Here is a 10,548-nt window from a genome sequence, read left to right as displayed (position 1 = left end):
TGTGTGTGTGTGTGTGTGTGTGCGTGCGTGCGCATCTGTAGCCCTGTTTGTCATTAGAATTATCAAGCAGAAGAGGTTGATTTTGAGCATTTTATATTTTGATTATTTTATATTTTGCCTATTTTTTATTTTTTACCTCATCCCACAGTCACCTGCACCAAAACATCAGCATGCGGTTCCTAACTTGTGAGCCCAACTTGCAAGGGCTCTCTGGCTATGAAGAGGAAGCAGACAGATTCTACCAGAGTCCCCAGGACTGGCTGCGGTCGGAGTACGGTCGGGGCAAGCGCTACTGGCCCACACACATCGTGTACTTCAATTCTCTTCACAAGCAAATCAGTAGCCTGCTGACTCAAAGTGGGTACCGGATGTGTGAGAGCTTTTTCCACACCCACTTCCCTGAAGGAAGAGTGGGCTCTAGCATTTTTATCAGCTGTCGGTGGTCGGTGAAGTCAATGTGAGGACTAGATGGAGTTTGTGCTGTGTATGGACCTGTCAAGTTCTCAGATAAAATCAAAGCACTCTGATTTCTTTTTTACCCGTGGAAGAACCTTAATCGGATTTATCAATAATCCATTTTTTTCTTCTTGCAAATCTGTTTCCATAGGTTATGTGCGACTCATTGTAAATGGGTGTGAAAATGCACATTTTAAATCTCTTTTGCCATATTCGAGAGACTTATCTTAGTTGATGTGAAAATACACATTTCTATTTGGATGTATCTGCTGTACATGTTTGTCTCCTAATATCAGCTTGTAACGTAATCTTAATTTACTAAAATTCTATAGAATCCAATTTTTTTCCCCCCAAATTCCCAATTTTGGGAGAGGATTTTAAGGAAACACTCCTGATTTTGGTTGTGAGGTGGTAGGCAGGTCGGTGTGAACATTTTTAGAAACTTTAAGTCATGGTTTCCCTAAGACAACAACTGGAAGTGTCAAATGTAGACTGGTAGGTGTTGTTGAAGGGCGTGGTATGTAGGAGAACTGTGTTGGTAGTTTCACTAGTGGGATCTGTGAAAAAAGCTGTGGTAGAAAAAAAGTATTTGGACTTGTTGCCATGTAAAGAATATTTTAAACATTTTTTGATTGAAGTTTGTCCTGGGATCCTGTTTTGCAACTAAGTCTGTCCAGTCTGTCACATGTGGGAGGTAGCTATTAGGAGAAGCTTGCAATTTGTATGTAAAGCTAACTTTAAAATAATTGATGGACAAACTTCTGTAGATTTATTTTAGTGAGAAGAATGCCAAAGAGGGATTAGACAAGGAAGTCTCTTTCTTTTGAAAATAATTCAGTAGGCCTACTTGTTTCTTGAACATTTTGATCTGAATTTTCACATGATATCTTTCTAGACATAGCTACACATCCTCCAGGGGCTGTTCAAAGGTGTGACTCTTCCTTTCATGAAAGTCTTGCAATGAATAGAGCACATGGAATAAAGGGACATAATATGTTTTGCATCACAACGAAATATTCATTGGCCTTGGGATTGGAGCAGGATCAGGTTCTGTGCCTAGATGGGTAACTGACAACAAGGCTGGACCAACCCACCCAGATTTTCGAGAAAGAAAAAGTTGGAAAGTTTGCCTTAGGAGTATTAGGAGGTTGTTCCTATGCACTTCTCCCACTGTCAGCTCTCTGCGACAGTCTCTGCTCATCTCAAATGTGAATGAGACGAGTTCGCTTTTTCATTTTACAATATGATAGTTTCCATGTGAAGGATTAAGATGACTTTTATCTGCTTTGTTACTGTGTGTAATATTCCTTGCATGTAATATGAAATCCCATCACAGACCTTTTCATGCTTCATTGCTTGAGGCCGAAGCAGTAGCTTGGTTGTTATTGTGTTCTTGTACTTTAAAATGGGTACAAGAGTACAACAAAATCCTGAGCTCATGAATTTGAGTGTTACTCACACGTCTGTTGTTTAGCATTTGTGCTAATGTTTGACGACTGAATTTTCACAGAGATATGTTATTCAAACATTCTTTTTTAACTGTCTTACATAAGCAGATATTTTGGGCAAGAACTAAGTGTCAGCACTAAGGTCTACCCACTTTGATTATATTTGAAACTTCGGTTCTCAGCTTTTGTTATTGATCACATATTTATATAACATAAATCTGGGCAACTAATACACCTCCAAAATTTCTCAATTATACCACGTAACTATCAGAACTGGTGCTATGAGCTTCTTAACTAAAAAAAAAAAGCCTCTGCTGTGATGTATCAATCATTGTACTATATCCTTTGTTAAGTTCCCAGTGCTATTTGGTTCTGATTATGTTTGAGAAAATCTATGATTTTGATCTCTGTGTTCCTGTATTCAGCATATCATTGGCCAGCTGTTCAGATGTACTCAGCCCACAATTTTGAATTTTTTTTTCTAAAACTGCAGTTTGTTATTCAGTTGCATGAACTTGAGAAATATTTTGTCGAAATTAGAATACTTACTTTACTTTTGACTTTTACCGGCCTCTGTTACTTTACACTTACAGAGTCAAGAGGAGAAGCAAACATCTTTCTCCTCTCCCCCCTCTCCCCCCACCCAGGACGGTGCTACTGACTGAAGTGTCTTTAGGTCATTCCCAAAAGGGGGATATTAATATGTTTTTAGGCACAGTAGAATTGTAAATGGGCTGATTTATCAATGTCATGCTCGTACTGTGCCAAACAATATGGGGGAACTGCTGTTTTTTCTTTCCTCATCCTTACTATCTTCATTTTTCCTCTACTTCTTTTGCATGTTTGTCCCTCTCTTGTGAACTGCTATTTCCGGGGTGCCTTGATTGTCAAAGCAGACTTTGTGCTGTTGAGGCAAGAGAGGTGAGCAGAATAAGCCTGATTTCTCGTTTTGACTTCCCTGTTGACATCCACCCCGTGGCGTTCATATGACCTTATGTAGTTACTTTGCGAGCGCCGTAAAACCGTACAAGAACACAAAACAAAACGTCTTTCTTTTGTTTGTTGTATTGCCTGTTTCATGGTTATATTGTTTTTGTCTAATGTTTCTGTGCGTCTTTTCTGTCCATCTTTTCCAGGGCCTTCCTCTTCCTCTGTATCCATCTGATCTCTGTTGTGTGCTCTCGCTGCTATACTGTTTGGTGGTAGTCTTGACAGCTGTCCAAACCATTTTATGCTTTTTTCATCTATGTAGGCCTACCTCAAGCAGGGAGTTGAGCCAACATATGGGTGGTTGGTGGGTGCTCTGGTGTGGTTTACTCCTTCTTTCCTATCAAACATCTACTGTCCTTATCTCTCCTCCTTCTTTTTTGTGTATGCTACTCTCATGTAACACCTCTATTCTTCGGCACTTATATGACCTTATTGTGTTGCAAGTGCCGTGAAACTCTTACTAAAAGTAAACTGAGCCAACATGTCCTGAGACTATTTCGTTTCTCACCCTGTCTCTTCTTGTGATGTTCCAAGTTTTTCTCAGGCGTCACATTTCACAGGCTTTTTTATTACTTTAGTGACTCTTGTTTATTATCTATATTTGGTCTTGGTAACACAGTGGTGGTTGTTTCTTACTCTCTTGTAACACCTCTTATCTTCAGCACTTATCGGACCTTATTGTGTTGCAAGTGCAGTAATACTCTTACTAAAACTAAACAGTGTTGGTATGAAGGTGCTCTTAATCAGTTGGCACTTTCTTTCACTGTCTTGTTTGGATGCATAATGTAAAGGTACAATTATAAAAGAATGAAACAGTTTTTTCTCTCTCCTGAAAAAAATGTAACCTTCTGTGCTTAGCAGATTTGAATAGCTTGCTGATGATATGCTCTGTGTTCTTTAAAGATGTTGTTGCTGGTGTTGTTTTTCACACATTCCAAACTCTGGGTGTTGCCATTATCTACAAAGGTGTTGTTTTCTGCTGACCACTGTAATGAAGTCAACTGTGTATAACATGTCCTATGTCTGCTGTAATTGATATTTAAACTGACGTTCTCAATGTTACCGTGAATAATGTAATCAAATACTCGGAACTCAGAAAATAGAGTTGCTCAACAGTGCAGTTTTGTTACATTGTCACATCCATTCATTTAGAAATTAACCCTTTGTCTCCTCAATTTTTTTTTTTTGCGCTTTGACATAATTTGATTTTTGTCTGTCAAAATGGAGCTTGGGGTTACTTACATATCTGGCCATAATTCCGTGCTAAATTGAATTTACAACATGTTTCATACTTCATTAGAAATGGAAATGAATATAAAATCATATTATGTTAACTGATGGGCCAAAATACCAATTTTTTATCAATCTACATTCAGTTATGAATGTGTTTGTCACTTTTTATTTTAAAAAAAATTAGTATTCGCAAAATTACAGCCACTTTTGTTCAATTAGCTGAGCTTGGAAATTGTTACAATAAAGTTACAAACTGACACAATACCTGATTGAAGAACTGCTCCTTTTGTCAAACTATTTGCAAAAACATTGAACAGACCCCTAGGAGAAAACTGAACACCTATGTATAGAATACTAGTCATAGTGAGTCTTTTTCGGTGTTTATTTGGAAGTATGCTATTGCTGTCTTGTCGACTGGTGACACTGACCACTCGGCAAAATGCAACCTCCAGTCTTTCGGAGACAATGGGTTAATTGATATGTAATAAGTAATTTGATATTTGATGTCATCAGCTTTTATGGCTCATTTAGGATGTCGAATTCTTTTGCTAAAATATAATTTTTTCCCCCTTGATCTTGAGTCTCAGATATATTTTTTACTCTTGTGTAGGAATAGAAAATATATTTTATATTAAAAATTTTTGTTATCAAAGATTTTAAGGTTCATTTCCATAATCAAATGCATGTACGAACCGCAAGTTTTACGTGTTCAGATTTTTTTTTCTCCGCTCCAGTATCAGTGGATTTTTTATACTACTATCTTGTTTTGTCACAAAGAATGGTATGAAAAAGATTGTTCTGCTTGTTCATCTATGATAATGAGAGTCAGTTGATTTCTGTCACTGAGCATGAGAAAGCACCGAGTTGTCTCGTCAGCAGAAATGAGATTGTGTAGTCTTTATTATTTTTTGTTATGTTAAACAATTCTAAGTTATTGTTTTGTTTTCCAATTGTTCTCAGCATTTGGCCTACACTGTTGATTATGTCCTATGCAATGTTCCGTAAATATCTCTGACTGGGATTTGACTTGTGCTTTGAAGATCTGTTGTGACATAGAATATGATATGTAACAGATATGACAAATGTCTATTTTCAGGATTTTTTTTTTTCACATAGTATTTAGTGGAGAAAGGAGAAATAAGAATGGATCAGGGAAATTTGCTTATTTAGAGGGTGGAGAGAGGCTGTATTCAGTTTGTTGTTATTGGTGGCGTCGGTGGCCTAGTGGTTAGGCTCTCGGACTCGCAACCGTAAGGTCGTGGGTTCGAATCCCGTCAAGGGCCCGACGTTGTGTCCTTGGGAAAGGCACTTAACACGAATTTTCCTCACTTCACCCAGGTGGGAATGGGTACCCGGCTTCAGACAGCGAAAGATCTTGTCAGTTTGTTAGTGTTTGAGCGCTTAATCGGCTGCTTGCACTGTATGCTTCCCGGGATGCTGAGAATGTTTCGGAGTGTTCTATGGTCTGCTGGGGTAATAATATAGTGTAAAGCGCATAGAGCCTGCTGCTGAGCGGGGATATGCGCTATACAAATGCTATCTATTATTATTATTATTATTATTTATTTGAATGCTATTTCACTATAATCATGAGTCTCCGAATATGGATGAAGGCACTTGCAAGCATTATTGTAAAAAACAGATTTGCAATGACTGAGTTTTGTTTTACTTTATAAGTGTTCTGTTCTTCCTTGCCCGTTCAAATCATTTCTACATTGTATAATGTTGCCATGCCATAATACTAGTCTCAGAAGTACCGTTTTATTTATTTATTCTGTTTCTGTCCATCACTCACTAGTTTTGTACACTGTAGCTTTGTTAATATTTTTGATAGTGATACTTGAGATTTGAGTTAATGAAACTTGGCTTGCACAAAGTCACTTTTTTTACTCTTCCTTGCACAGTTATGGATGCTGTTCTGCCAGTGTGCTGAGGCAAAGTGACTATTTATTTGAACGCAAACTTCACAGTTAATAATAGTTGTAAAGCACATGTAGAATGCTGCAGAGCGTGGATATGCCCTGTGTAAATGCAATTATTATTTTATTTCTTTTTGTTTTCAATTGACATTTATTTGTGTGTGAGATTCAGTGAGTATGTTTAGTTGAAGAACAGGATAGTCAATGGATATATGTGAGGCGTGCTGACTTATGAGTAATTTCCCACTATCCACGAATAGACATCGGCTGAAAATAGACGCATCAAATCTGCAGATTTTTAAACTGATGCAACTTTTCTCAAGTGTAACATGTCTTTTTATTATTTCATAAAATAAATTGTACCTACCCAAACGATGATTTTTTTTCTTTCTGTGTCCATAGAGCTAAAATTTTAGAATTAACTCATTTGGTCAGCACACCTCATATATAATTATGCATCTTCTTCTTCTTGTTCTTTTTTAACACTTTGCAGTCACACAGCTCTAGCAGAACAAAATACCTCATCTGGTCACCTAGCCTGGACAGTGACAGCAATGGACTTCTCCAGCCTGTCGCAGAAACTACGTCAAGTGACTGTTATGGACAATTTCTACCGTTGTGTTATTGCGTCAAGTGACGGCAAAGTGTTAAATGGACTTCACAGTCTCTCGTTGGCAGGTTACTGTTCACCGCAGGTCCCCCAGCCTCCCATAGTGTTTTGGGTCTCTCTGCCTAGGGTTTGGCTAATATTTATATCTAAGTGCCTCGAGCATTGGGCAGGCTCGCAGCAACCCTGTTTGGTTACCCGTTTCACACTGACGCTGCTGCATATGTATCAAGAATAAAGAAATAATGGAAAGAGCAGAAGCTCAAACAATTTTTTTGCAAATGTTGTTGAATCTCCTGTATTTGATTGTTAGTATTCCTGTATTCGATCATCATTTTTGTCCCTAGTGGATGCTATCTATCTATCCACCCTTTCCACTGTAGCTTTAAAGAACTGTTATCACACAAATAAAGTTGCACTGAGTCTGTGGGGAAAATGGTTTTGTTATAGCTTTTGGCTATTTTTCTCGATATTGTTAATTATTGGTACTTTGTTGTTATTCTGTGTGTATGGCATTGTGTTTGGAATGTTCATTTTACCGGATGTTTTCTTTTATTTATAACTTGTCATGTTTAACAAAACTGTTTTCATTGATGGTCAGTAGTGTGAAGTGTTTAACTCTTTATCTCTGGCAAGCCATCCCTAGTGGCTCGCGGTCGGAACCCCCGTGCGGGTGAGCCGTTGACAGCGGCTCGGGCACATTCCTTTATGACGACTTTGACATCAAATAACTTTTCGGCAATTGCTTAAAACAGGTCTCTTATACCGGAAGTTCATTCATTAGATGAAGAACTGTCAAAGTAGGTTTTGCAACTTTCGATTTTATGACCCATTTAATGACGTTTTTGTCATTTTTAGATTTAGCACCAAAAAGGGCCCCGGCGAAGTGGGTTTACCCCCCTCAGAGATAAAGAGATAAGATGCCTTTCTGGTGCAGAAATCCTTCAAAGTTTGTTTTGTTTCTGGGAATTTTTGTAGGTCTCAAAAGAGGGCCCAGTTTCATGGCTGATGGATGTAAAGGTGTAGGAGCTGCTGTTCGACTTGTTGAGACTGTTTGCTCCAATTCCTGATTTGCACACGAGGACATAGCATTTTGAAGTGATTAAAATCTGGATGTCTCAAATAAAAGGAGTGAGTGAGTTTCTTATTTGGACTCATTCTGTTTTGAATAAAATAATCCCAAATAGTACGCTTAGCATTATTTTTCAGTTTGGGTATGAAATCGGAAATACAATGATACATATATGCAAAATGATTTTTTTTTCCAGAATGAATGATTAGATTTATTTGAGATACATGAACGAAAGGTTAAAAAATCCAAATAGTTTATTTCAACTTCTGCAAAGTTTGAAAGGTATTTGGTGTAGAAATGACAAAGTTTTGTTTGTACAAGCATACACCCTTTCATTTCAATACAGCTTACTTAGCTTTAAAAAAATGTGCAAGCATATTATGTCAGATGTGACTGGTGTGGTGCGCAGTGTTTTGGAGACTACCTGCCATTATGTGGCAAACATGGTCTCAATGAGTTTGGTAAATATTCTTTGTTGAATTCCAAACTATTTTTCTTTCTCATAAACAATTTTGTCTACATCCTTAAATCTTTATATGTTCTTCACTTATCCTAGAAAGTGGGTCTTGAATGATAACAAATCTTTTGCTATAGATTGTTTTATGAGTATAATCAAAGAAAGAACCACCGATGTCTATGATGTAGCGATTATGCCCTTTTTGTTGTATACAGAAGACCTGAAATTGGGAAGAATTTTTATCGAGTCATGGTCTTTCTATGTTAAAAAACTCCAAAATATAATCAATCAAAGACCTCCAAAGACATCGGTCTTTAGACAAATTGAGCCTAAGTAGTCAAACAAAAGCAAACTGTTTTTTCTTTGTGTATAGTAGGCCTATAGTGTTTCTTGTTTAAAGTGTGAGCTTTGACAATTCATCAGACAAAAATCAATTTGATTGCTCAGTTTGTATTAGAACTTAGTGATGAATTATATATGTATATGTACCAATATATTTCATGACTGTGATGATCAACCTCGCGTGAAGAAATGAAATTGAACTAGTGCACTCTATTTTCTAGTCAGAATTATGTATTTTTTAATGTATGCTATTCTTTTGTGTTCAAATGCAAGATGATTCAAGAGTATGGACATGATGGACACTTGCTTTTTATTCGAGTTTTTTGGGGAGGTTAAAATCAAGTTTAAGTAGCATTTTACTTTTGATCACAAACTTTCATGATATTTCATAAAGACGTATTATTTGAAAACTGTAAAATGGAAATCTCCAATGGAATAAAAGGTTCTATAGTTCAAAACGATTCTTTCACAGGCTTATGGCAAAATCATACCCTCTTCAATTTTATTTTTGAATAAAGTTGATTTGTTTTATCAGAAACTATTCGAAAGGACCATGAAGTAATATGTGCACTTGAAATTTCAATAATCTTACTAAATTCAAAATTTTAAGAGGGTGACTAAGATGTATTTCTTCAATTGAAGGAACATTAACTACACAATAATTCTTTACGCTATTACTGTTTTTATAAGCGGCAGTATTGTTTAGTTACTGGCCTTACATTTATTATGGTGAATGGCATGACTGACTGGTGCAGCCTGGCCTGTCTCCTGATGAGGATATTTATCTTGTTAAGAATATAGAAATATTTTCCTCTGTTTTATTACACGAGGTCAGATATGTGCTCAAGACTGCTCAGAAATGTCTAATGAATTTGTTCAATCAGTTTTTTGAACAGCAAGATTGAAAGTTCTCTTGATGTGAACTGTGCTGGTGAGCTGTTTTTGGTCTCTCTCGCCTTTGCATTATTTGACTCTTCTGGAATTTCTGTATTTAGTTATTCAGTTCTCAGTCTCTGTATGGCTAAGAGGTGCCCGAAGTGTTAAGATAATTATGGGCATACTGTAATACGGTCAAAGGTTTATATCTAGCTGAGATGGGTAGGGTTATGACGTTCCCAAAGGAAAATTAGGTACATGCATCTGTTTATGTGCAATACATTACCCAATTTTTCAATTCACACAACTGCAAATGACTTGCCTAGTGTAAGACTCCTCGATATACCAGTTTGAAAAGTGAAGTGTAGCAGAATCTTTCAGTGAGCAGCAAACTGAAACCTTGACTACCTGCAAAAACATCAAGATGTACATGACAGCTTTGAATACATCACAGTCTGTTGTGCTATACATCCCGTAGAAGAACTAATGATAAATCCTAACAGGCTGGTCATGGGAGTTATTTGGAAACCATGTGGTGAGCCTTCAGGAGGGGCTACAGTACAAATTGACTGCGCAGTGCAGGACTCTGTCATTAGCCACTTTGCAAAATGGTGTACGGTGGAGTCTAACACAAAACAGTCCAAACGAATCAACACTTTAGATTTGGTGAAAGTTGAGGGGATGTAAGTTGGCAACATCTCTCACAGGAAAAGGCCAAAAAAAAGAAATAGAAACAAACTAGTTCACAAAATGTTGTGGCTGTTTGAATAAGTTGTGAGTCCTTATCTTGCTGAGATATAATCCCTAAGAAGCTTGATTAAGACTTGAGGAAAATGTTTCCTTTTAAAAAAATAGAATTTCTTTGTGAAGGGAAAGTTCTTTGTATAGGTTTGACAGCGGGAATTGAAAAGTCACAACAAATAAGGATAAACAAAATTCTTTTTATACAAAAGTTTTGGTAAACAAGTTTTGCACACAGCAGCTGATTCAGCCTTAAAAAAAAAAAAAATTAAATAATGTAGCCTATTGTTGTTTATGTAACTGTGTTATTAGTAGAATTATTATCATTGTTAATAAGACTTATTTATATATTTATATATTTCACATATAAAGAATATAATCATAATGAATATTGAATATTGTTTTAT

General features: G+C 36.7%; 1 protein-coding gene and 1 long non-coding RNA gene across 2 annotated transcripts in view; one reads left to right on the top strand and one right to left on the bottom strand.

The window, feature by feature from the left end:
• Positions 1-2,211, top strand: part of LOC101849591 (GPI mannosyltransferase 3) — a gene marked incomplete in the record, with an annotated part of 16,287 nt that extends 14,076 nt beyond the window's left edge. Inside the window, 1 exon segment of the mRNA XM_013091558.2 lies at positions 149-2,211. Within this exon segment, the coding sequence (XP_012947012.1) occupies positions 149-461 (313 nt within the window).
• The window catches only part of LOC118479206, a 105,360-nt gene that overhangs the window by 4,528 nt on the left and 90,284 nt on the right, over positions 1-10,548 (bottom strand). The window lies entirely within an intron of this gene.

The sequence above is a fragment of the Aplysia californica genome, unplaced genomic scaffold (assembly GCF_000002075.1).
Source record: "Aplysia californica isolate F4 #8 unplaced genomic scaffold, AplCal3.0 scaffold00040, whole genome shotgun sequence".
NCBI classification, from domain to species: Eukaryota; Metazoa; Mollusca; class Gastropoda; order Aplysiida; family Aplysiidae; genus Aplysia; species Aplysia californica.
This window is presented reverse-complemented; position numbering and strand designations above follow the sequence as displayed.